Raw genomic sequence first — 27,629 nt, forward strand, 5'->3', positions numbered from 1 at the left:
GTAATTACTCTAAGTAATGGAAGGAAGCAGAGAGAAAGAGAGAGAGAGAGTACAGAGGGGGTTGGATAGGAGAGGCAGAATCATTGGAGAGAGAGAGAGAGAGAGAGAGAGAGAGAGAGAGAGAGAGAGAGAGAGAGAGAGAGAGAGAGAGAGAGAGGGTATTGAAAAGGAAAGGAGGGCACGGCTGAAGAGAGGGATGCAGGCTGCTGTATGATGCTGCTCTTCCAGCTCACACTAAGATAGGACTGCAAGTGGTGATTTGGGGAGTGGCTACAGTTTCTCACTGGGGATTCTGAAGGAGGATAGTCTAATGTATCTCGATCTGTTAGATTCTGTGGCTCTATCATGCCACTATGCCAGCCATGAACAGACCAGGGTAGGTATAAGCAATTACAGTCTCTTTTTTCTATCTGACTTTCTCTTTCGCATGCAAGGCCTGAGTGTCTTTATATTACATAATGAAGACATGTGACTTGAAAACTAATACTGGTGGAAAAAAGACATCAGGGATTCCACCAGAGTGCATTTCTGAGAAGATCAATGCTGTCTTTCATGTAGGGTGATGAAGCGGTTTTATGTGGCTCTTGTGCCGAGAAGCTGATCGTGCTGCAATATGAAGCCATCAGAATATGGCCTAGCCTGACCCAATGTCAATAGAGTGAAAGCTAACTTTATTTTTGTTTCCACAGGTTTCTTACTAAAGCAGGCCTGAGGAGACTTCTAACTACAGATGAGGTATGGAGTCTTGGGAGGAAGAGAAGTTTGGGAGAACATAATATCCCAGCAGAGCAGGAGATCCTTCAGAAAGCAGGGTCCAAAGATTCAGGTGACCCAAAATGTTTCTCATCATACAGCCATCGAAGCAAGCCATGTCATAACATCAGCACTGAGAGAAAAGTAAAAAGAGAGGATGGAAAATCTCCACATAAACCGGAATCACTAAAGGCAAACTCTAAACCTCATGGTTACGGTGGGTCAGGTAAATGTAAAGATCTTATTTAACATAGATTTAGGAGGTTTTTAACTATTCTTCTTCATTTATCACAACAGCAAAATCAAAATCATTGTTGAGGCAGCTGTAATTCAATGTCTGCGGTGATGTACAGTGTATGTCCAGCATTTTTGCTGACTCATGCTCTTGGCTGAATCATTCAGTCATTAGTTACATACTGACATACTGTGGTATTGTGTTGCATCAATACAGTCAATTCCTAAATTATTGGTAGCATTCATGAAAATTCAAAATATAATTATTTAATATAATTACAACATATACAAACACAGACTTTGATAGAAAGCACACTATTCTTTTTTGAAGGATTCCGCTGGGAAAAAAGGGAAAAGGTTTAAGTGGGAGCATATTATTTTCATACGGGTGGTCAGCTTGTGGACTAAACACAGACCAAATTCATTAACAAGACCATGTAGCAATGAGTAATGTTTTTATGATGTTCATTCCTTCATCCTTAGTCACTGCCTGTTCTGGATTGCAGTGATTTATAATAGGCTACAACCTTGTGTATGTTTTGGGAAATAGAAATAGCTAAGAAATTACTGTGACCAGGCACAAAGAAAATTACATGAATGGTATTTAAGAACGTCTCTAGATGAGACTAATTATGAACTGGACTGATGAATCTAAAGTATTCCACTAAATCGTGGAGTGTAACTATGGGAAATTGTGCGAGTTTAGCCACAAAAACATGTGGCTAAACTACAACAACAGGGATTTGTGCAGGACACCTGTTCTTCCACACCTGCCTTGGCAAACCATGTGTCTAAGGGCCATGATTTGTCAACAGCAGTCTTGTGATCAGGGGCATAGCACAGGATCGTGGGCCCTATGCAAAGATACTGTGTGGGGGCCCCTATTTCATTTTTTTTAAGGATAATGTAAAATGAATAGCAATTAGTATATTAAAATTTGCATTACTATAGACAGGACATATGATTCAGTTATTTAGTAACCGCTTGTGAATTACTGCCTTGCAGCATTGAAGTATATCATGTATAAAATAGTATAAAAACGTGTTATTTGTATTTTGATCATAATATGTCCTAACCTTTAAAATAGATGGAACAACTCAGTATCTTTTTATAAAAAATGCAGTTCACTTTCTGTGGCTGTTTCTGGAACAGAGTGTTATGTGCTTAATTTTTTTTATTCATTCATACTTTGCCAGTTTACAATTATATATACCATTATTCATGTAACATGTTGGACCACGTTCATAAAATTTTGATGCAAAAACACACAATTGTTTTATATTCACATTTAATCTCTAAAAATAATTCTCCGGCGGAACACTCACAAACTCCCCTGTATCATCCACCAAGTCTGCGCACTCTCTACTATCCCTCACAGCCAATGCGCCTTTTGCATCGTTTCTATAGGCGACCAATAAAATAATGTCCAGTCAGTGCATTGCTGCATGCACGCTCAAGGTGGGAGGGGTCTACGTAGATTTGTGTCAAAGCAGCGGAGAACTAGAAGTAGCACATGTGACTGTCAAATAGATCGCGCAGATAATAAAATAATAACATTAATACAAATTCTAAAATGATCGTCGAGGGCCCATCACATGCCAGGTCCCTTGTACACAGTCACCCTTTTCCCCCCACTTACAATGCCCCTGATTGTGATACTTGAACATGTTTGGGACACTTGGTTCCTGTGGTGGCAAACTGAAATGATACAGCGTACATAAACTGTCCCACTTTCAAATAGAATTGAGTAGCATCATGCAATTAATCACGTCAATCAAAAGACCAATCTTCACAAAACCACCAGCCAGAATATTTCATCAAACATGCTGATAAAATTAATGGTCAAATATTTTCATCTGACCACAAGACATAGTTTCATTTTGTGGTTCAACAGATTAAAGAAAAAAAAAACCCTAAGGGGGGGGGGGGGGAACCCTTATTTAAAGAAACCCCTAAGATTTATGAGAATTATTTATTAAAAGTATTGATTTTTTTTTTTGTAATATAGTTTTATACATTTTTTGCATGTTCTTCAGAAGTGTGTCAATAACTGGAGTTGACTGTATTTGCATATGCATAATTTAATAGATGTTTTTGCTCAATTAATTACAGACATCTATGATATTTTACTTGAATGAAGTTTGTCCTTACAGAGCCCAAGCCTGCAAAAAAAGTCAAGAGCCCTCATCCAAAGGTGAGCCCAATGAAAAGCACTGAAACACACTCAAGAGAAAAAGTCCACTGGAAGCCTCTAAAGGATGTTCATCATTTCACATCAGAACACAACCGGCCTAGCTGTGGAACATCTGACAATGCCCCCATAGTGTCCTGTTTGTCCTCTGATATAGAGGAAGATCTGCCCTATGATTATGAAGACTTACATCAAGAACCTGGAGAAAAAAGAGAAGCAAGGTTTCAAGAGAAACTAAGGCCACATTCCTCTTCATTTAAAATGACTGTAGACTGTAGTGAGGTAATAACTGACAATCTGACTCTTAATGTACAAAACGGCCATCATTTGCAAAGTGTGGTATTCAACAATAATCATGAGATTTGTGATGTCTCCAGGAAGTCAAGCACAGCTTATACTCAGACACATGAGATTGATTTAGCCTCTGAGATCTCTGAAAATCTGAAGTGGCAGAACATAAAAGATTCAATGATAGAAAAACCACTTGTTACAAATTCAGTCCTCTCTGTAAGAAGTGATATAAAAGAGACTGACAGCCCGTCTTGTGATGATAGCCTTTCTGAGGCAGAAGATAAATCAGAACCATTTTCCCTCCAGAGTGAAGGACTGGTCTGGTCTGAAGAAGAGAAGGATGTTCACAGTGAAGAGAAATCTGATGCAGGCACATTTGCTTTGGTCTATGCCGAAAAGTGTACCCTAATCCCAGAATCTCTTCCTTGTTACCAACAGTTCAACAATAAACACTATGAAGTTGATCCCTATGGTCTGCTTCATAGTCAAAAGCAAATCACAGCAGAATCCAACCTGTCCGAGATTCTCTCTCCTGTAGATGAGGTCTTGTCATACGGAAGTGCTGAGTTTCCTCTGTCACATAAAGGAGGAGGTGGCCCAGGACTAGATATCAACAATTTAGTACCTCCTTCACCTGCCTTTGAGATAATTACATGGACTAGTGAGGAGGATCTTCCAGCTCCACCCGACTGTCTTGACGACATTTCCATAAGTAGCGAGAACATACCTCCTCTTCCTGTGGACTTGTATTGCAGGAGAGATACAGAGATGCCAAGTAAGACCATTAATAATGATGCTAACTCCGATGATTTGTGTCAAATGCTACATTTTTCAGAGCAGGATCAGGATGACGAGGGTTCAGAATCCACCAGCTCTCTTCTTGTGGATGACAGTAAGGAAAGCCAAGATCCTTTGTCCTCCTTTAATATTGGAGACAGGGTTCTTGTTTGCAACTCAAGACCAGGAGTTCTTAAATATAAGGGATACACTGCTTTTGCTGATGGCTTCTGGGCTGGAGTTGCACTTGATATCCCTAATGGAAATCACAATGGCACATTCAGAGGTGTAAAGTATTTTACGTGTCAGAAGAGCTGTGGGGTCCTGGTCAGAGCTGAGGACATTTCTCCTCTGCATGTAGAGCACTGTAATGATCCAGATGCAGGCATGGATGAAGATACATTCTCAGATGAGGATCCCACCAATAACCAAGCTATGGAGAATGGGAATAAACCCTCTGGTAAGGGGCAAAGAAGACAAATTGGCAGACACTGTTCTCATAAACATGGTTCATCAACACCAAACCAGACATTCCAACACGAGCCATGTGAAAATGATGAAGTCACAGACAATAAGTTGCCATGCAGTGAAAGAACACCATTAAATGTGAGTCATAAATGAAAAAAAAAAAAAAAAAAAAAACTTGATATCAGTTGAATGCACTTTTTTGATTATAACACATTCTATTGTAGATTGATTTTATAGGCCATCTGGATGACTCTGAAGCTCGGACAGAAAAGTTAACTGAAGAGATTTTTCTATATGCTTTAAAGAATATACAGGAAATGGGATCAACACATGACAGTAAACCAAAGGACATTGTAAGCAGCCAATTTTATGCTTCAGTAGAATTAAACACTGGCAATGATTTTTTCATATTTACCACATTTGTCCACAATCTTTTCTTTTTTGAACCGCAGAATTTTAAGAAAAAAGAAGCTGGAAATGTGATTAACAAACCACGTCTCATGGATAAATGGCAGCAGGTGTATCCAGTAACTCCACCACAGATACGGGTCAAACCTCATGAACACAGCATTGTGTACAGAATAGTTGATGAAACGGTTGAGACTCTGTGTGGCCAGGCAAACAGAAGTGCACTTGATGTTTGTGAAACACCAAACTACTTGATAGATGATGAAAGCCGCAAAACCTACAGTCAGGTGAGTCATGATACTTGATTTAAACTGCTGACAATCTGTAGGACACTCATTGTGTATTTTCCTTTTATTTTGTATTACTGTCAGGTCCTTTTCCAGTTAGCATCTGATATTCTGAACAAGATTTGTGCTGTTATATTGGAAATGAGTGGCACTTTTCAGAACACAGTGGATAAATCAATGATCTCACATGTACAGAGAAGACAAATTTCGGTTAAACTTTTAAAGGTAAGCTCAGATATAAAAGTTTAAGTGCGGTATTATCAAGAAAGCATTAATTTTTAAGGATAGATCAAAATTAAATACGTTAAATTTGAATTATATCAGCATAGGCACCAAAATACAGCTGATGTAAAAACACTGAATAGCGAAATATTTGTACTGTATCTACATTTGATCAAGGATGCAGTGAAAAGGGAAACGCAGAAAGTGCTTAATTTGGAACAAACTGATCAAGAAAGGACAGAAACGCTGCAAACGCTGTGCAAATACTGGTATGCTAAGAGAGACAGAGTGGACTACATCCTGGTTCGTATAATGACTACAATTTTAACCGAATATCGATATGAATAATTAATATTACTTTTGTAGCCTATTATATACTTGTTGGTTGTTATCAATAATGTGCACACTGTATCTTTTGTAGATTCAGGATCTCCACAATGAGGAGAAGGAGTGGGTGGATTACAGTAATGACCAGATCACTGTGAAAATGAGACTGGCCAATGAGATTTTCAGCTTCCTTCTGGATGACACTATATCAGTTCTTAACCATATATATATCAGACAACAAATGATATAGACTTGGCATCCTTACCATGTCTTTTGGAAAATTACAAACTTTGTCACTTCTTGACTTTTTTTTTCCAATTCTGTGTATGCATTTAAAATAGAAACCAAATAAAGGGAATGTGTGCTTATATATTTATGTTATAGGTAATAGATTTTTATTTACAATTTTAATAGTTTTTCTAGAGTTTTGATGTTTTTGAGGGTTTCCTCTGGGTTCCAAGTTTCCTCTTCAAAAAAAAAAACCCCAGACAACTTATGTCTTGGCTAAACTGTGTAACCCCAAATTTGAATGAATGTGTGTTCTACAATAGTTTGTCATCCCATCCAGTGTGCTCCAAATACCAACACATCTCTGACCACAATAAAGTGTGGACCAGCGGTTATCTTTTCCTTCTGCCAGCTTCGGTGTCCCTATGTCGGAGCTTGGGTTATAGGCAATTGTCTGTTTGTAGTTTCTGATTAGTGTGGGTTTCCTCTGGGTTTTCAGGTTTCTTCCCACCTCCCAACACATGCAGTGTCTTTGACATGTCAGTAGTGTGTATATTGGCTCTAAGCGTGAAGAAATGTGTGAATATGAGTATTCCTGGTGAACTGCCATAGATGGGTGAATTCCCTCCCACCTCACATCCAGTCAACAATACCTGGTCCAAAGACTTTTTACTTCATAAGTGTAATATGTGTGCAATATACGGTGTGCACTGCAAATACACAAATATATTTTTAGTTCATTTAAAATACACAATTTTGTCCTCCAGTGCATACCATATATTGCATAAATATTACGCTTATGAAGTAAAAAGTATTTGTCTTTTTTAAAACTTAAAGACTTTTTACTTCATAAAGCGTAATATTTATGCAATATACGGTGTGCACTGCAAATACACAAACACATTTTTAGTTCATTTAAAATACACAATATTGTCCTGCAGTGAATACTGAACAAGGATTTTGAATTGTTTAAGCCATCTTTCCCGAAGATGCCCCAATCGAACGCAGGACGGAAGCGGAGGTACTGCGCGGAATAAACGCAACATTTACGCCCTCGAAGTCACCCTAGCGCTCTCCTGCTAGGTAACTGCTTGACCGAAGGCTTGTAGCTCATGTAGAGCCGCTGCTCAGGCTTCATGGCTGTTGATTCGTTTCGAATGGCAGTGCCACATTCTTTACACATTCTTCTTTTAATGGCCGTGCTTCAGTATGGACAAACTGGACGCTTATATACCGAAGAAGACCCGGTGTTCATTTTAAACAGTGACACTGTGAAGCAAACCTTGTTGAACTCTTCTACAGCCTGGTTGGTTCAGTTCTACTCGTCGTGGTGTGGACACTGCATCCAGTACTCACCCACATGGAAAGGGTTAGCAGGAGATGTCAAAGGTAGGACGGAAGAAGCTCTAGATTATCTAAATAAATGGTTTAGTCATCGTTAAATTGCCGTCTGCTTCGTAGCTCAGCTTGCTAATTTGCCTACGAAAAGTAACGTTAAGCTAATAAGCTAATGATCGTTAGCTTCTGGCTAAACCGTGATCTTTAAGGAAATACAGTACGCGTTTCTTATATTAATAAACTGTTTTTCTGTTTTGTCGAGGACATGTTCAAGAAATTGAATGCAGTGTCGTGTCACAGCCTGGCTATTGTTATTATTGTTATTGTTGTTGTTGTTGATGATTATTATTATTATTGTTATTATTATTATTGTTGTTGTTGTTGTTGTTGCTATTCGGCACATATTTACACTCGCCCTAGTGATTAAGCCATTGTTTGTAAAGCTGCTTTACCTCTGCTGAGTTTCAGCATATTAATATTTTGTGAATTTGTTCAAGCATGTTCTTTTCATCTTTTCATGTTCTGGAAGTTCATGATTGCACAGAACCACAGTCAGGCCTCTGGTCACATATTTGAAATGTTAAAACATTTTTTTTTTTTTTTTGAGTCCTGAACATGCCAGAGTTACTTAACAGACTTTCTGTTACTTCAGAAACCAAGCTAAAAACCAGGAATTGAAACTTGCCTTCCAGGCAGGAATGTGTGCAAACCTCATACCGCCTTTTTTTTTGTTGTTGTTGTTTTTTTGTTTTTTTTTACCAGTTTACTTAAGATACTGAGCTAATGTCCTGGATTGAGTGCAGATTCTGTAAGCAGCTTGGAGAAATCAGAAAGGATAAAGCATGCCATCAAGCATCCTGAGTGCTCTCTCTGGATGAGTAATTGACTTAACAGCCTGATGCCCCATGCTAATTAGACTGTCGAAAATGCATAGTCAGGCAGTACAATTTACCGAGGCCACCCTCAGAAATCATCTTGTTTAGTGTCACAGTAGGCGAAGAAGCTATAAAGGTCTCTAGATTAACATGTCAGCCCAAAAGTGGATTAATTTATTAGCACCGTGTTTACAAGTCACTAAAATTAGAGCAGGTGTTGAGAGTGGAGAGCTAAAAACCTGCTGCATCTCAGCTGGATGCTTTAAATTTGTACTCTAGAGCTGTTTCTGTACTCATAAAGACTTTGGTATGCATGTATACTTAGTATACAGTTGTAGAAGAGTAATCATTTATGAACTTTATGACTAGTTCTTTTTTGAGTCTGCCTCTTCTTGGGGTTTCTTCCTCCTGTCATTTCAGTAGGTAGTTTTACTTGAAACCACTTCATCTGTCTATCTCATAAAGAATCTAAATATATATATCTGCATTGCATTTGTTCTAAAATTGCCATAAAGGTGTTTTTTGTTTTGTTTTTTAAATAAAGAAGTAGCTGTTTAATGTTAAATAAATCAAATAAAATTTTAATAGATTTACAGTCCAGATTCTTGCCTCTGTTCATAAGCAGTTTCCTGTGATTTGAATATTAAACTTATAACCCCATGAATCACAAAGCAACCACCTGACATTATATTTAACAGGCAGGGAAAGCTGAGTGTCAGTAAGAGGGAATACCTTTGATATTTCAGGCGATTAATGAAACCCAGGCACCATGGAATCCTGTTGAATGCATTAAGTCTGGTTTTGTTGGCACAAGCTGTCGGTCTGGTGGCTCGTGAGTGGCTGCCTACCAGCTGTTCCCCTTACAATAGGGGTCACGTGATACCATTGTGCTGTGTTGACCCTGGTGTGCATTCCCCCACATGACCCAAAACACACAGAGCCCCTCCAGCAGGTGAAGAATAATTCAGCAGATTTGGGGAAGGGGGTTTCTTAGTGGGGGTGTTCCAGGAGACTCAGTGTGATGCCCTCCATCTTTCCTATTCTCTTTCCCACTGAAACACCCACTGCAGCCTCTGCTTTATTATTTTACAAACATTTTTCTGTCCACACCCCATCTGCTTCTTTCATGCTTTGTTTTAATTGATTCTTTTCATATGTTAGGCTCGGTTTTGTATTGCTTTCTATGGTTACAGATGGTGCAAAAAACTAAATACATGTTTTATGATTTAGGAATTAAGCCCAGAAAAAATAAAACTATAGTGTGTCTGGAGTGCAAATCTACTTTAATTATATAATAACAGTAATAATTATATTATGATTGGATATGTGCAGTGCACCACACACGTTATGATTAACTGAGGGCTGTTTTAAACCAGGTGTAGATGTGGTGTGTACTTTGGCATGGAGGTGACACTTTATCTGCTGTTGTGTGAATTGGTCTAACTTTGAATTTGTTTTCACCACAGATTGGTCTCAAGCTATCCGTATTGGAGTTGTGGACTGTGCACATGAAAAGAACTTTGACATTTGTAAAGAGTTCAGCATCCATTTCTACCCTACATTTCGGGTATTTATTATTATTATTATTATTATTGTTGTTGTTGTTGTTGTTGTTGTTGTTATTATTAATAATAATAATAATAAATTTTTTTGTTTGTTTATTTATTTATTTCATAAAGCCATAGATCTGCTACAACTTGCAATGATTGTGTGTTACATATATCCTTCCTGTTATAGTTAAGAACACTTACTTGTCCTTATTATTCCGTATTAATAATTTTTTATATTTTATAATATTTTCTTCCCCAGTACTTCAAAGCACATAGTACTATTTTTGACATTGGAAAGACATATCGAGGTAGGCTTGATTCATATTTACTAATAATTCCCGATATGTTGGTTTCATTTAATTTAAGCTTATTTGTTTATTGTTGGTTGAGCTCTGATTTGCTTTGCCTGCCATTAGGAGCTGATCGAGAGATTCAGACTGTTAGACAGCTGATGGTAAACTTCCTCCAAAACCACACAAGACAAGACTGGCCTGCTGGTTGCCCTCCGCTGGAACCTGCCAGGTGTGTTCACATGCACACGGAGCAAATATAAATACCCTGGGTTTTAGAAATGTTGCTTCTGGTGGTTGGAAACCAGTAAAAAATGTAGAAATTTTTAAATACAATTAAGCAAAGCTACAAAGGCAACTAATGTACAGTATGTCCATGAAACTGTTACGAAACTGGTACACCAGACAAACGGTGTGTGCTTTATGTAAACCCAAATGTTTCTGTGTTTCTGATAAAAAGCTACAAAAAATGGTTTGCTAAAAAATGGACCAGCATGCATTTAGTTAGCACTGGCTAACAGGGCATGTCTGTGTTTCTCTGTATTCAGACTCCTCCAACACAAGATACAGAGAACACAGATTCTGAAGAGTTTGATGTCTGTCAATCTGAAAAGCTTCAAGTTTATCTACCCTGTTATTTACCGTACGCAACATGTTGTGAGACTACAGAAGAACAACCTAATCTTCAACCCAATTGACCAAGTGCCTGGTTTGTTCTGAAAGTTATGTGCCACTAATGGTGCAGAAAATGAGTACAGTTATGCCATGCTGGCAGCGATGGACAGGCAGAATGCTGGCTGGAACAGGCAGTCACGGAAACAACTAACCAGCTGACATTAAACAAATGACAAGCTCTTGAAGGTGAAAGGGTGTGCTGTTTTATCTGGTAATCAGTAGCCCAGAATGCTTGGCGAAATCCCAAACAGCATACAACTACACAATTAGTATGTCAGTATACCATCTGTGTCATTTATTTTTAGGCATACTATTTAGCACAATTTGGGGTGTAGCCCAGAATTATCTTTAAAAACTGTTACAGAATGTTCTTCCACAAGTAGTTTGCAACAGAGAGAGCAAAGTTTTTGTATCTGGTGTCCAGATTCAGTTATAACATTGGCTTAAGGTGTGTCTACAGAGCAAATACAGAGTGAGACCTTATACAGTACTGTATGTAGCGCTTGTGTTTTGTGTCCACAGTGTTTGGAAATGAATAGCTATACCTTGGATTCATTACTTATCACAGCTTTGTTTTTCTCATGCTTAATAGTTAACTAGCTCTCACAAGCTAAATTTACTAGTTCTCACAACTGTGCATTAAAAAAAGTAGATAGCTAGATTATAGCACTCAGTTTCAAAGTGTCTGTCGGCCGATTAAGACATAGAAAACGCAGCAGATACTTTGGCATTGTGGAGAGTTGGTGTTCCATTGCTTTGAATTCAGCAGCCATATGGTAAACCTGAGGCAGGCACAGTAAGGAAGAGGAGTAAAGTAATTAATGAAGACAGACTGAATGAAGCTTGTTAGTTAAAAAAAAAGTCATAGTTGTCTGTAATTTTAATATGTTGCGGTTCTGCAACCCCACAGAAGCCACACTTGAGTTTTCTCAAGCCAAGACCAACTGATTTGAGCAGGTGGAATCAGGTGTGGCTTCTGCTTCATGTGCATGACATCGCGCGCACATATTGCCACTTTGCGCAAAAAAACTGGACACCCCTGCATTAAATCTTAAACACACAGAGAGTATAAATCAAGAAGACTTAAAGGACTCTGACATTTATTAGGTTTATGGAAGTTTTATGTTTTGTTTTGTTGCAGATTTCATGACTGTGCAAATGAAAAAAGAAATGTGTGTTACTAAAGTTTTAGTCCGGCAGTGTTGGATTAAATTAGATTACAATCGAATGAAATTGTATTGTAATTATATAATGCGGCATCCAGGATTATGTAAATATTATTATATAACTTCCAGCTAAATAGCCCACACTTTGCATGTATACATGACTATTGCCCATTTGCTTTTGCCTAGTTAGGGATTACTGCATCTCCTCTATCCCTATATAATGTTTAGTCTATTATTCAGTTATGAGGGAACTGACATTCACTGTTGTTCTTCTGCTCCCTTTTACAGGACTGAAAATATTCAGTCTTTGATTGGACTGAAATCAGATCATTACACTGCAGTTATCATAGAGGATGAAGAATCTTACATTGGAAGGGAGGTATGTGCAATGACACCAGTCGGTTTTTCTTACCATCAGATGATGAAACAGAATTGCAACTATAGATGATATAGCCTGAGCTGAAACGAAAGAAATAACAGCAATGAACTCTCCAGCCCTTCTCTGCTGGTCTGAAACTGTTTTTAAAAAATGTAAAGCATTTTTTTTTTTTGTCTTCTCTGTGTGTTTGTGTGTATTATGTTAAACAGTGGGTGTATTTACATAGTCATCGTAAATGACTTGCACTTCTGCTCTTCAGCCCCTGCAGCTTCACAAGCTTCTCTTGTATTGTAGCTGGACATGTCATCAACAACAGGAGATTTAGGGAGTCATGTCTGTATGCTTTTGGATAATTGTACGAATTGTCTTCTCAGCCAGTCGCATCAGATGCGGATGCATCACAGTGCATAAATGATGCAGATACAGATCAATACCTTCAGTTATGTTTAAATCAAACAACAGAATTTGGAGGGTTCGAGAAATCTATATTTATATCTATATTTTTCAAAGCTGTTTCCAGTGCTGGATATAGTCTATTTGTTGAGGAAGAATACCTTCTTTATATCTACATTAAAGTAACAAAAGCTGTAGCAAAGACTGTTAGCAAATTCTGTTGTTTTCCCTTTTGGATAGGTAATATTGGACCTAATGCCATATGAAGGTGTGATCGTGAAGAGGGCCCTGAATTCAGACAAGGTCCTGATGGAAAAGCTCGGCATCACCACTGCCCCTGCAGCCTACCTGTTTTACCCCAATGGGAAACATGCAGCCATGGATGTGTAAGTCATTCCCTGACACCAGATTAAGAATCCAGCTTCCATGTAGTGGTCTGTTTGGACTTTATTACTAACGTTAGTTTTTCTTTGCCTAGCATTGATCTATGTACAAACTAGGATCTGTGTACTAAGTAAATATATTTAGATACTAAGATTAACTGAATAATAAGAATAAGAACTATGTATTATTCATGTCAAATTTCTCCTTATGATCACAGACAGAAGAAAATACGCTTTTTCTTTTCCTCCTTCCTTAAACTGCTACCTGGAGTTCACCGGAAACTGCACCCTTCAGTCCAGCAGCCTGAACAGGCAGAAATTAAAGACCAGAAAACAACTGAGCTTTTTAAAGAATTTGACAAGTAAGTTTGCTTTTCTACTTAAATCCTTTTGGGAAGAAAATAAATTGATGCCAAATCCCAGTTATCTAGTTAAAACAAAAATCCTTGTTCATTTAAAACCTTTTATAAACTGGCAGGCTGATGGCAGGACATCATCTGATGGGTGTTGCCTCCTCTCAGGCTGTAGTCACGATACGACTCCAGCTCAGTGTTCCTGAACAGCAAACATTTAAAAAAAAAAAAGCTGTAGCTAAAGCATTTTTTTCTTCACTGTATGGAGGGTAAAAAACAGGCTGTGTTTAAACTGAACACAGCTTGTGTAGCAGATCCTCTGTTGCATTGCATTTATGCAAAGTATTTACCTGATGGCAGCACATCACACCAGATACTAGTTACAAGGCTAGACACTAAAGGTCTGAAAGGGAACAATTGACACCGATGATCAGAACAAATGATTAGAACAAAGTGATGTCAATTTGTTGGCAAAAACAATGCTTAAAGACGAACGCAGACAAGTATATGTTTATTCACTTCAAGTTCAAAAGTGATGTATCTTGCGCGCCGTGTTGCTAGTCAAAAGTGAAGTGAATTGCAGCTAGGAAACAAAACATGACTACTATGGATGAGTCTTATTTATACAATTAAATAATCATTAATATTGAAGATTTAAAAGGAAATATTAAACACTCATTAGCTCGTATGTAAAAGATGAATTTTAGGAGAATACAACTGATTTCCATTACATAACGAACCTGAAGAGCTTTTGATCAACATGACTCAGTATTGTCCTGTAAGCTATAGTCACTATATTAAACATTACTTTTGAGGTCGAAAACATCACTCACAGTCAAGTAAGTTGTTCTTTAACTGTAAAGAATGTCCCTGGGGTGACATTCTTAAGGGCTGTTTGCACTTGAAATAGTTATCTCTGGGTCCTTTTTTTAACCCTGGGTAAACAGAATCCTGAGTTATCTTGGGGATTCATAATCTGAAGTTTTCACACTGTGGTTTTCACACAGGCTTTAGGCATTTCTAAAGCCTGGGTTAACGTTCATATGTGCAGCATGAACATCCATGACTGGGCAAATACATTGTACGATTGGTTTAAGTAATAACTCGTCTCAATAACTCGTCTCACTTTAGTATCATCAACTTTTAGCCCAGTCTGAATGCAGACCTGCCAACCTTTACGCATTTTGTGTAGCAGATACGCATTTAGACATTAAAGTAAGCTGCTACGATTTTTCACTTCAAAATACGCATTGTAAAAAACCATTGATGGCTTTGAGTACAACTGTCTGTGCATTTGCACACCAGGCAATGCGCCTATAGGTGTAACCGCATTGGGCAGCAACCTGGGAAAATAATAATTCGACCAATCATAGCGCCAGTTTAAAACTCTTCGCCGCTACAAGAGCCGTCAAAACGAATGTGGTTTTCATCTGTCTCTGTCCGTCTTCAATTCTTCTTACAGTGACTGTTTTTTACAAGTTAGGACTTAACGTTTCAAAGGTAAATGGCCAGAATTGTGAATTGCATCCATTTTAATAGGCCTGCCGAACCACAGGCGTCGTTAGACTCCTTTACTGGGGCATGTGCCCAAGTGTCCGGTGTTGTGCCTCAAGTTTAAGTTTTACGCACAGATCAAGTTTTACTTTATTTGTCAGTATTTATATAGGAAAAAATATAGTAAAAATTTGTGATGAGTGAGCCTGTGAACTTAATCAACACTGACCAGCAAATGTGCCTGACCTCGCGCTGCGTCGCTGCAGTAAGTTGCTACTCAAAGATTTTTTTCCAAGGTTGGCAGGTCTGTGAATGTAGCATTTTAGTCCATTTCCTTAAATACTGAAGCTATTTCTCAGTGTGCCATCCAGTTTGTCCTGAACAGACTTTTCTGATCATAACTGTAAATATAACTGTCTCATATTCACTCCAACTAATGTATTTTCTATCACCATTTGGCTTTTCTTCATTTTTATACAACTTGTGGGGTTTCTGTAGCTGTACAAAGAATGTGATATAAGGTCACACATTAGCAGGAGTCTGTTTCTAATTATTTTTGGATTTTTTCCTTTCCCCCTGTAGGTCTAAGGTGTACATGGTAGACCTGGAGTCTGGCTTACATTATCTATTAAGAGTGGAGCTGGCAACCCGCAAGACCTTAGAGGGAGCAGAGCTAAAAACCTTCAAAGACTTTGTCACAGTAGTGTCTAAGGTAGGACCCAGTAGTCTTTTTTTTTTTTTCTTCAGTTATTGTTCATTGTGAACTCACCTGACACCCAAAATATTGTACTTCTGATCTTAGCTGTTTCCTGGACGCCAGTCGGTGGTTAAGCTTCTAGAGACACTACTGGAATGGCTGATCAGTTTACCACTGGAGAAAATTCCTTATGAAGCCATTTTGGACCTGGCCAACAATAAGATGAGGGTGAGAATCGACTTTGGCACAACTTTACACAACTAAAACAATAGCACACAATGATTTAGGCCATTTTCACACTTAGCCCTGTAAGAAAAAAATGCGTTGTGTAAAAATAAGACGATGTTGAAGATCTTAATAAAGAACAAGAAGTTTATTCCAGCATAGCAGTGACAAAATACATGGCGTACTATCGGTTTGTCAGAGTCGGTAGGAACCCAGAGCAAATTCTGCTCAAGCCTTATATACAGTTTTCCCTTTTGGTAATTTAAATGAAGTTCTGCTTTGAATGTGTATTGAGTGTAAGAACTGAATGTCTCCCAAATGGCTGGGCTACACCTTGTTGTCTAGCTGATGTCTTTAAATGTTAATCATGGTCACGTAGACCTTGGCTTGGTATTGTTACCATTGCTAGCACCCAAGTGGTCACTTTAAATGGTAATCGCGGCCACGTAGACCTTGGCTTGGTATTGTTATCAACCAAGTGGTCACTTCAAATGGTAATCGCGGTCACGTAGACCCTTTGTTCGTGGTGATCCCTAATGTCCTGCCGCCGTCCCCATATTTATAATTGAATCACATTTATACGTTTAGAGTCCTAAACGTATTACCTTATGATACTTCTTAGGAATGAGCTCTTTTTAGTGTACCTTGGAGTGGAATTTGGGTGCAATTTCTGTAATTTCTTACAGCACCTATACTTAAAGCTGTGCCCAGTATCAATGCTGGTTCAGTTTTTGTTTCCTAACTATATTAAGTAGTTAGTAAAATACTTATTTGTTATTTTTTGTTGTCCTTAATTGAGTGTCAGACTAGTTACACCCATGATAGCCTTAGATATCCGTTCTTGTCTAACAGGAGCTGAATCTGACATGATCTACCTGAGGGTTTGTGTTACTATTTACTAAATAATAAGTTGAGACTTATGACCAGTCTGGACATTCTCTTCTGATCTCCCTCATCAACAACTTGTTTCAGACTGTAGACCCTCTCACTCAGAGGATGTTTGTTGTTTTACCATTCTGTGAAATCTCTGAGACTGTTGTGTGTGAGTTACATATACTCTCACCTGCTCATCAGCCACACCCTGGTTAAAGTCACAGAGATCACACTTTTACCCCAACTCTTGAGATGTGTCTGCATGATTTTATGCATTGTGCTGCTGCCACATGGCTCATTAATAACTCCCTGAATGTACCTATATTGCTATCTTTGTTCCACTCTGTTGCTATCTTTGTTCCACTATTTAAGGAGCAGCAGAGATTGGTTTCATGGACTACATCATGACACCTTTCACACTGGACTAATCTTACCACACTGTCAGTGCAAACAGCCTAGGAAGAAAAGTGTAAAAATGGCCTCAGTTTCAGAAGTCCTCTGAAATGTATTCAACAGATATTTTGCTAAACGAATTGAACTTGCTGAGCATCTGTTGCACTGTGCTGTGTTGTGCCAGATCTCCGGACTGCACCTGAGTGAGCGTGTTCAGTGGATAGGCTGCCAGGGCAGTAGTGTGGCACTCAGAGGATACCCCTGCTCCCTTTGGACCCTCTTTCATGTGCTCACTGTGCAGGCTGCCAGCCGGCCGGATGCTCTCGCCAACACTGGTATGAAGAGCCAAGCACTTTCAGCTTTCCTCAATTAAGTGGTTGAATAGCCTTTCTTTTATATTAAGTACTCAGATAAAGCATATGGGTTGTAAATGGTCAGTTTTCTTTTATAGGATTGATATTAGTGGAATATGGACAGATATGATCGGGGGTTTATAAGAATCTTTGCTCTGGTTATGTTCAAACTGAGATTTTCCTGCTTGATAACTTTGACTGTCTCTCTCAGCACTGGAGGATGATCCATTGGCCGTGCTACAAACAATGCGGCAGTACATTGGAACATTCTTTGGCTGTCATGAGTGTGGAAAGCACTTTGAGGAGATGGCGCAGGAATCCATGAGTCAGGTGAAATCTCTGGATGAAGCAGTGCTTTGGTTATGGAGGAAACATAACCAGGTTAATGCAAGACTAGCAGGTAAGCTGCAGAAATGAAATATGGATTGGGGAAACAAATGTATTTGCAGTTTTAAGATTCTAAGAATTGCCATATTGTAATCAAATAATACAAGCCAATCATTTTTATTCTATATAGGGACATTGAGTGAAGACCCCAAGTTTCCTAAAACACAGTGGCCCACTCCTGACCTCTGTCCAGCATGCCATGAAGAACAGGATGGGCTTCATGTATGGATTGAAGACATGGTCCTTGCATTTCTCAAAAAACATTATAGTGCTGCCAACATCTCCCCCGAAAACACCACTGATAACCATCCAGAAGCAGGCACAGTTGCAGTTAACAAAGACACATCGACCCCATCCAGTGTTCTTAATAAAGGGTTGAACCCACCTCCAGAAAATGTTCCAAAACATATGAAGCAAACCGATAAACGTAAAACTGGAGGCATCCAAAAGGAGCCTAACCTCCCATTCTTGGGACTGGGTTTCTCCGGTGTGGACATGAGTCTGTGTGTTCTTTTGTACGCATTCTCTTGCGTCTTTCTCATGCTCATGTTCTTCTTCTTTCGTGTTCGTTCCAAAAGGTGGAAAATCAAAAACCACAGACCGTATGTATAGCAGTTAAACGCCATGTTCAGAAACACTTAGGAGAAACATCAGTGTAACATAGGAGACTCCTGCTAGGGGTTGAAGGATTTTTTTAATTTATTGGTTATTGTATTGTTCTGCTTTGTGTGTTTTGCTGTGGTGAAACTATTGTCCTATTGGTGAGGCTGATTTATGAATTTCATAGAAATTAAGATCATGTATCTGACCTACTTGTAAGGTCAAATTCTAAGTGGATGTTTTTCAGTCCTGATACAAGCAGAGGTGATGTTAAAAATGTCAAAACTGTTTTACAAATATTTTAATCATACGACTAATAAGGTCCAAGACATCTATTTTTATGGAAGTAGTATGAGATTTATAGACATTTTGAAACAGTGTGGCCCAAAATGCAAATTGGGAATTGTTTACCCCATCAGTGAGGGTTCGCAGCACCCTTGAATTCACTTGCCTTCTGAAAGAAGTGACAGAAGGTTTATTAGCATTTAACTCCTAGATGTGTTTTTGAAGCTAGTCTGTACTCTGGCCCTTTGGCCTCTTTGTTAATGGCCTTTATAGGACCTCATCATTAATTCAGTTCATATAGCGTTCTGTGAAGTGATGGGACTCTCAGTTGTGTGCCAATGTACTGGACCATTTAACTTTTAACTTTCAGTTTGTTATACTAGTCATCCATTGAACATCAGTGCATTAAGAATTATTCCTTTGGCTCACTGGATTTTGTAGCCCCTTTTTAACAGTGATGCAGTTCATTACAGCTGATTTTGATTTCTGTGCCCAGATTTCCATCTCTGCCAAGTGCATTAAAACCAAAACTATGTGAGGTTGAACCTATGTTACTAGCTCAATTTGTCAGCTACTGTGAAAATGATGATGTGGTATCTCACTGAAAGCACACTTAAATTATTGATATGGAAATTGACTGTCTTAATGCATCTAATAGGATGATAGGAATATGATGATGAAATTGCTTATCTTGATTGGTGAATCAGGACATTTCAGTTGGATTTATATATTTTATAAATATTTTGAATCGTTAGAGGAATATTGAATTGAGTGCATAATAGTGAAGTATTGCCACAGCTTTAATATCATTATCAGATAATAGGTTTTATTTTTGTGTTGAGAACCTTCAGAATCTAAAGCCAATTTATCAGGATACCTGAAGTATTTCATCCATGTGCACTACAAACAGTTTTGTTGGTTTTTTTTTCTCATGTAAGATTTTTGTATAGGAATTTTTTGTAAATACTGGAACATTTAGTTTGACTTCTGTTTTCATTTTCTGCATTTGAGGAGCTTTCCAATTTATTTATCTGCATTAAATGTGAACTGTTTTTAAACATGTTAAAGCAGTCATGTAATTCAATGTGCTTGTTTTGATGGATTAGCCTTACTTCTGTGTTAGGAGATTAGGTAAGCAAGCCTCTCCCATATTCATAGCTACACAGAAAAGTGGCCTTTTCAGCTGCTACAGAATTACACTGTTTTATTTTCAGTAGTTTTAAGAATGGAGTATTTTTATGTGAAGAGTATTTTTGGATTTGTCGTGCATACTTTGTTGTGTAGTTGGTCTGATTCTCAAAAAGGAATTACAGCATTTTTCTATGATGAAAACTTGTAACTTGTTTGAAAAATAAAATGTTTATTGGACTGTTTTTACTTTATTTTTTTTATTTTTGGATGGTATCACACAGACACCTTAAATATGGCAGTAGATGTTCTTCCTTAGGTAGCCTTATGGCTTCAGTTGCTAAAGTCAGTTCACGCTCAACATGCTCTTCATTTCAAATGATGGGTGCAGAGGTGTCCAATCTTATCTGGAAAGGGCCGGTGTGGGTGCAGGTTTTCATTCCATCCAAGCAGAAGCCACACCTGATTCCACCTGTTTAATCAGTTGTTCTTGGCTTTTAGTAGACTCTTTTTTTAGGTGTGGTTTCTGCTTGGTTAGACTGAAAACCTGCACCTACACCTGCCCTTTCCTGATACGATCGGACACTGCTGGTTTAGGGGGTGCCGAAAACTGATTAACAGCAGTATACTATTGGTTGTATGCTGTAATGTTTGTCCAAGTCTACTCATTTTCACAGTCAATCTCAAACTTTTAAACATTTATTTTGTGTTGATTCCTGATTTCCCAAAAGCGTAGCTTCTAATACAAGATATATTTCATCATCAAAGTCATGGAGTTAATACAGTAGGTTCACCTGGTCTATCAATAGTGAGCAGCTGTTTAATGCTGATACAAGATCTATGATATTTCACCCACAGTGAACTGGATCAGCCAACGGTTGTTAAATAGATGTTCAGCTTGAATGAGATGTATGTCCCTTCTTATGCATTGGATAACAGATATGCACATGTACTTACATGACCGGAATGACATGTACTTATCAAAGTCTGCCAAACTTCAGTGTGGTGGCTTCATGTAATTCTTGCCTTTGATTCCTTTTTTGGCCGAGAGTGAAACATCTGACTTTCTGTTACCATAGTGTCAACATGTCAACATTCAACATTCTTTATGCTCATAAACCAGTCTTCTGATCTTTCATGTTTTTTGTTTTTTTTTGCAGCATTCTATGGAAACTCTTTAGATTGTTTTGCATAGAAATCCCAGGAGATGGCACTAACAACCGTACCATTCAAAATAAATGAGATCCTATTTTCTCCATTATGATATGTCATGTAAACATTAACTGAATCTCTAGAGCATTGTCTATAAGATTTTATGAATTATGCTGTTGACACAGAATTGGCTGTTTTGACAGTTGCATGAATGAGCAGGTTATAAAATTTTCATGCTTTATGACTCAAAGAATGGTGTAGTACTAGGACTAAACTAGAGTGTGGGTGTCAACAGGGTTTTTTTTATTCTCCTTTCAAAGTTATTCTTTTAATTTATACCTAGCTGGAATATTATCTAAATGTAATTGATCCTGTTTCACAAGATAGAAAGAAACAAATTTTATAGAACTATATACCCTTCTAGAGAACCACCACTACCTGAGCTGGCAGTTAGTAAGGAAGCCCAAAGGAAACTGGAAATTGTGGCCTAAATAGCCTCTTATACTACTCTGTATATATGAACTACACACATCTGGATCATCTAGTAGGTAGGTTTCCACCAGCTGAGTATGTTCTCGCTGACTTTCAGGTATGGATGACTGTCATTGTTAGAATCTGTAATCTTTGTTGTTTTATTATTATTTATAGTTCTACTGGTTTATAGTGACTTTTGCACAAGCATAATTGGGCTAAACTCACATACACTCTCCAGAAGTTGTTTTAAGTGAGTTGGAAAAGCATAGCAATCATCACGCATCATTAAATTTGTTAGTAGCCCCCCCCCCTATTTATTTATTTATTTATTTATTTATTTACCTGTTTGTTTGTTTACAGTGGTGTCTCTAAAGTTATCTAAAAACACAGAAAATCAAGTAACAGAATCGCTAAGTTGGCAAAAAAGAAAAAAGAGCCAACATGTCTTCCATTTCCTCAAGGGGGCAGTATGGAGGCACTACTTTCCCCAATACAGCTCAGACTGCAGTCTCTTTTCACTAGGGACATCATACATGTGACCATGCAGTCTCTTTTTTGCTAGCATCCTGCCTGTCAGCCTAATAGCTGTTGATATTGACTCTCTCTCTCTAAGAACAAATGAACTGTTCATCTCTCTGGAATCGCACAATTCACTAAATCAGTGATGAATAGATTTGCATAAAAGTAAAAAATTATTGATTTATTAAAATAAATTTTTTAAAAGTTTGATGACTGTCTTTGAGCTTGCTTCATGAGTGAAACATGCAGAAAAGTGAAATACAGTGAGTCAACATACAGTATATGATGGAAATTGTCCACCTTATGATAAAACATGGTATGGTTTGATGGGATTGGGGTGGGAGGGGGTTGTGACACAGTTTCACAGTTTTTCAGAAGACCAGACAGTCAGGTGAGCTCAGCTCTTGCTGCACTTACAAGGGCATATGTCTGATAGACATCATTGATATAAAGCTTTCCCTCTAATATTAGACACGCAGCCAGCATGTTCCTGACGTTTTTATGTTTCTCTTAAATAGTGCTGACTCATGCTTCACTGGCGTCTTAGCCTTAAAAGGCAATGAGTCAAAGGCAGGGCTTCAGTACCCCCCTTCCACCCCCCTCCACTTTCACATCTACTGTGCTGAGTGATGCTGCTTTACCACCCTAGTGCTGCTCCATATAGTCTGCCTCACACTGCAGTGGTTCAGCTTTCCGTCTCACGAATAATGACAATTTCACAGTCTTAACACTTTGTCAAAAAGCCTGCTCTTTGTCATTTTTAGGTAGAGACATGACGGCAGAAGCAGTTTGGAGGCTGAGTCTGCACCTGCTTTGCGTTTTTTCCCCTCATCTGGCTCTTATCGGAGGAGTATCTGTCTGATGCCGTGTTGGCACATCTGATTGGGTATGCAGACTCTGTACTGAGCATGCCAGCCTGTGACAGGGACTGCATTGCAGCGCTGCTCGCCTGGCACGCTCCATTTGTCTGCCTTTAATGTAAATAATCGGAGGTGGGATGGGGAGGGGGGCTCCTGATGGATTATGTGACTGCGCCTGTTTCAGTCTCGGAGGATGACATGAGAAGAATTCTCCCAGTTCTCCCCTCTTCCCCATCTCTTGATTGCTCTAATAAAAGTAAGCCTTTGCTCTGGCTTTGCCCAGCTTTTTTGTCTCTATAGCACATGCACGAGTTATACTCTGCAGGGCAATTATCTGCATCAGCCTCATTCTCTCTCTCCCTGTTCTCTTTTGCTCTCTCTCTCCCTCACTCTCCATGTGTCCTTAAATGACTTTCTCTCAGTCTCCCTCCCTCCCCCTCTCTCCCCCGTCTCTGTGTCTGTGCCTATAGCCTCTCTCTCCCGCTCTGTGACATACAGTAGATGGTGCATCGATTGCACACAGACGCTCGCTTTCCCTCTTGCTAGGAAGTCCTGTGTAGAGAGGCGAGGATGGATTGAGACACACATCTCTCTCTCTCTCTCTCTCTCTCTCTCTCTCTTTCCTTCCTGCTCTCCTTCATTCTGCTGAGCTAATGTGAGGAGCCAGTCTGCCTTCTCTATCCCTTCTCGGAGGATTCTGCTCTAGAGGTCAGGTAGTGGGATGGTGGGACAGGGAGGGAGGGTAGTTCTGGTGGGTCAGTTTGCAGCTTCTTCTGAATACTTCTCACAAGCTAATTCAGAGTTACTAAACATATAGTCTGTGCTAGAGCTAGAGGAGAGAGTGTAGCGTTTAGTAGGGGAGTTGCTGTGCAGTATTTTTCCTCCAGGTTTCTATTTCCTTTTGGTTGTCCTCTGAGATACAAAAGAGCCAGGAATACAGCAAGTTCTTACTTTTAGGAATAAGGTCACATACTGTTTTTTTGTTCTGGAACTTTTTTAGTTTGTCCTGTGTATTGATATTCTGTGTGAACTGTCATTGCAGATGCCCACTGGGAATTCTGTGGAGATCTGAAGCTGGCGCAATGTCTCAGCTCCTGCACATGGAGATCCCCAACTTTGGCAGTGCGGTGCTGGACAGCCTAAACGAGCAGCGGCTGCTGGGCCAGCACTGTGATGTGGCCATTATGGTTAATGGACAGGCCTTTAAGGCCCACCGTGCCGTGCTGGCTGCCAGCAGTCTTTACTTCCGTGACCTCTTCAGTGACAGCAGCCAGACTCTGTTCGAACTGCCCTCTTCGGTGGCCCCGTCCTGTTTCCAGCAGATTCTGTCTTTCTGTTATACAGGCAGAATGACAGTGACAGCCAGTGACCAGCTCATGGTCATGTACACAGCCGGTTACCTGCAGATCCAGAACATTGTGGAGCGTGGAATGGACTTGATGTTCAAGGCCAATGCTCCATTCTGTGACTCGCAGACATCTGCCACAGACGATCCTCCCAGCCCAAACAACAACAACGCCTCACTGTTGCTAGGCGACCGGCCTACGGCTGTCTGTAAAATTAAAGAGGAGAAGCTGGAGACCCCTGTGTGTACTCAGAGCGGTGAGCTCAAGCAAACTGATGATGATGCCAAGGGACTCAGGAGCAGATCTTTGAGGGGGAGTGCACTTTTCTACACCACTGGTGCAGGAAACGGGACCCTGAGTGTAGTTCACCCATATGAGCACTTATCAAGAGATCACTCAAGCCCTGGAGCATCCAGCCTGCCCACCACAGACAGCCCCACTTCCCATCAGAATGAGGAAGAGGACTTTGAAGATGACTCATATGACAACATAACCAGTGGGAAGATCTATGGAGTTTCGGCCAGTCTCTATGGCAGTAAATGTCAGAATGGATGAAATTTTAAAATACACTTGGCTGAACATTTAGGATTTAAGGCACACTGATACAATGTGTTTGTCTCTCCTCTCCTCCTAGTGCATGAGAAGATGGAGGTGTCCTCCCTGCCTCCATCCCTGGAGAGCCGTTTCTGCACGCTGCTTGGAGGTGACAGAGAAGCTCTTCCTGCTGGACTTATCAGTCAAATCGGCTACCGTTGCCACCCTGCACTCTACACAGAGGGAGATCCAGGCGAACGGCTGGAGCTAATTGCAGGTAAGGCCTCGGCTTTGCAATTTTATCCCATCTGAGAAAAAGCTTATCAGCTGACTGAGTAGGATAGCATGCTTACAGAGTTGAAACTTCATTGTTTCTTTGTTGTTGGGGTTGTGAAAGGATCTGGTGTGTTCATGACACGTGGGCAGCTGATGAATTGCCACTTGTGTGCTGGGGTCAAGCACAAAGTCCTTCTCCGGCGCCTGCTTGCTGCTTTTTTTGACAGGTCTGTAGATTGTCACTATTATGTAAAACCTTTGGGTTATTTTGCTGTGTATACCTTTGGTTTTATATAAAAACAGTGCTTTTAAAATACCTAAGATGGAACATATCAGAATATCAGCAGTATCTGCAATATAGATTTTCAAAGAATCAGTGATGTATGTGATAAACATGGCTGTTAGTGAAATGTTCAGTGTGTGCCCCTCTGTGGCTGACTGTGGAATGACAACTGCAGGAATACACTGGCAGACAGCTGTGGGACAGGCATCCGTTCCTCCAATTGTGATCCCAATCGCAAACCTCTGGACAGCCGTATACTCAACACGGTCAAACGTGAGTCTTTTGTAGCTCCTTATGTGCATGTGACAATGTTTAGTTTAAATTGTCAGTATTTTTTTTTTATAGAAATCTTTTCAAAAGTGTCCAGTGTGTAAACAGTGGTCAGAATTGTTCGTGTAGAGCAGGTAGTCCCATGTAGTCCACTATAAAAATATGTCAAGGCTTCACATTTTAAATGTGCAGTTTATGTTTAAAGGTATTTCTGTACCCTGTAAGTATCATAGAATTTCATAAATGTATCAAATCTGATTTCATGAGCTGAATTGCAATCATGGTAGACATGTAGATGTTTATTCATTTCAGGCTTCTGTTTACAATATTCTGGCCTGAAAATTAGCTTCCCGTCCAACACCCCCCCCACACACACACACACACACACACACAGCTACTCAGCCCTGCCTTTAATAGGCAAGTCATAGGCGTATGTAATGTATTTTAAACAAAGCTGAAAGAAACATTTGGCTGAAGAGGAAGGATTGTGTATACATTATTTACATTATTTTACTCAGGCAGCAGAGGACTCTAAAAATAACAATCAAAATATTCATAAGAATTCTCTGGTTTTTATTTTTGTTCTCTCTCCCTATTGAAGTTTACTGTCAGAACTTCGCCCCAAACTTCAAGGAGAGTGAGATGAATGTGATTGCTGCAGATATGTGTACCAACGCACGCCGGGTTCGTAAGCGCTGGTTACCCAAGATCAAGTCTATGCTGCCCGAGGCCATTGAGGTATACAGGGGCTCTGTGGTGTTAGGCCAGGTTGATGGAGTTACACAGCCCAGTCCATCCTTCCTGTTTGAGTCTGACTTCAAACACCTGGCCCAAGCAAACCTGACACTAGAGCAACATCTCTATGGCGACTGCAGAGAGACACTGAGAAATCACTTCCCCGGAGCCGTCATAGAGGAAAGAGCCAGCACGGAGACGAACAAGGCTGAAGCACTGCGACAACGCTCTGGGGATAATCCAGAGGATGTGGCTCCGAGGCATCTGGAGAACTCAGAGAGAGAAGGGACAGTCCTCGCCCTCAATCCAGCCAGTAAGAGAGTTGATGGGGACAGTAGCAGCCCCAAGAGCCAGCCAGAGGAACAGAGTGAAGAGCGGGCACTGGTAGAAGACCAGTGAGTTCTTCTTTACTACACCATTCTAACCTCATCTATTCTTCAAACAAGGTGTGCTATCACTAATTATATGGCTTCATGCCACTGAAATAACATGTCAAAATCTGCACGATGGACACTGACATGCAATGAATATATCAAAGAACTTCAATGACAAATACAGCATTTTGCAAAAAGCTGTAATTGCTAAAGCAGTAATTTATCATAAGTAATACTATCTCTTACATACACACATACAGCCATGCACACACACACACACAGACACATATGCATATACACACATATATACGTAAATACATGCGAACATCCGACTGAGTGGATTGTTATGCATGTGATGCTCAGCATTTTACTGACTACTCTTCCTCTGAATGACCCTTACAATACAAACGGACAACTGGTTCATGTTCATGGACCAATGCATGGCAAGAAAAAAGCTGAACCTGTTCATTAACACAACATACATTGCTTCAGAAACCAAGGCTATACTGCTGGGTTTGGACTATAACAGGAGGAGAGCATAGAGATTATTAAAAACAGCTGACTGTGGGACTGCTGACTTGAACACAGAGTAGGAAGCAGAACAGAGAACATCAGTTCTCTGGAGAGAGAAATGCTGGACTCTCACTTTCTCCTCCCATGCTCTTTTTTCCTCTTTATTCGCTTGGGCTCAAGCTGCTATATTGTACATGCTTGCCTGATTTTTGCATATCAGCTGGTCTGGAAAATTGAATTACTGGTGGATTTTGAAGTGAAATAAAGGAA

At 39.6% G+C, this 27,629-nt stretch overlaps 3 protein-coding genes across 5 annotated transcripts; all 3 read left to right on the top strand.

Annotated features, from left to right (window-relative positions):
• Positions 1–161: 161 nt before the first annotated feature.
• On the top strand, positions 162–6,332 carry LOC113637617. 2 transcript variants are annotated; one of them, XM_047818739.1, is made up of 8 exons: positions 162–376; positions 690–970; positions 3,141–4,852; positions 4,939–5,067; positions 5,167–5,409; positions 5,494–5,634; positions 5,809–5,934; positions 6,053–6,332. In XM_047818739.1, exons 1-8 carry the CDS (start codon positions 354–356, stop codon positions 6,206–6,208), a joined length of 2,811 nt encoding a protein of 936 aa, XP_047674695.1. In that variant the 5' UTR covers positions 162–353; the 3' UTR covers positions 6,209–6,332. The 2 variants fall into 2 exon arrangements, with proteins under 2 accessions (XP_047674695.1, XP_026994147.2); XM_027138346.2 differs by having other exon boundaries at positions 690–979; positions 6,053–6,331.
• An 814-nt stretch (positions 6,333–7,146) lies between these two features.
• Positions 7,147–20,268, top strand: qsox2 (quiescin Q6 sulfhydryl oxidase 2). The gene is made up of 12 exons (XM_027138543.2): positions 7,147–7,575; positions 9,866–9,966; positions 10,209–10,257; positions 10,366–10,471; positions 12,369–12,459; positions 13,093–13,238; positions 13,454–13,597; positions 15,665–15,794; positions 15,885–16,007; positions 17,455–17,605; positions 17,835–18,023; positions 18,141–20,268. Exons 1-12 carry the CDS (start codon positions 7,323–7,325, stop codon positions 18,620–18,622), a joined length of 1,965 nt encoding a protein of 654 aa, XP_026994344.2. The 5' UTR covers positions 7,147–7,322; the 3' UTR covers positions 18,623–20,268.
• Positions 20,269–23,537: 3,269 nt separating this feature from the next.
• LOC113637592 (nucleus accumbens-associated protein 2) lies at positions 23,538–27,625 on the top strand. Of its 2 annotated transcripts, none has more exons than XM_047817994.1 (6): positions 23,538–23,736; positions 24,071–24,909; positions 25,009–25,185; positions 25,306–25,411; positions 25,643–25,740; positions 26,339–27,625. In XM_047817994.1, exons 2-6 carry the CDS (start codon positions 24,111–24,113, stop codon positions 26,869–26,871), a joined length of 1,713 nt encoding a protein of 570 aa, XP_047673950.1. In that variant the 5' UTR covers positions 23,538–23,736; positions 24,071–24,110; the 3' UTR covers positions 26,872–27,625. The 2 variants fall into 2 exon arrangements, with proteins under 2 accessions (XP_047673950.1, XP_026994110.1); XM_027138309.2 differs by having other exon boundaries at positions 24,071–24,915; positions 26,339–27,624.
• The last annotated feature ends 4 nt before the right edge of the window (positions 27,626–27,629 follow it).

This window comes from Tachysurus fulvidraco, chromosome 9 (genome assembly GCF_022655615.1).
Source record: "Tachysurus fulvidraco isolate hzauxx_2018 chromosome 9, HZAU_PFXX_2.0, whole genome shotgun sequence".
Classification (NCBI taxonomy): Eukaryota; Metazoa; Chordata; class Actinopteri; order Siluriformes; family Bagridae; genus Tachysurus; species Tachysurus fulvidraco.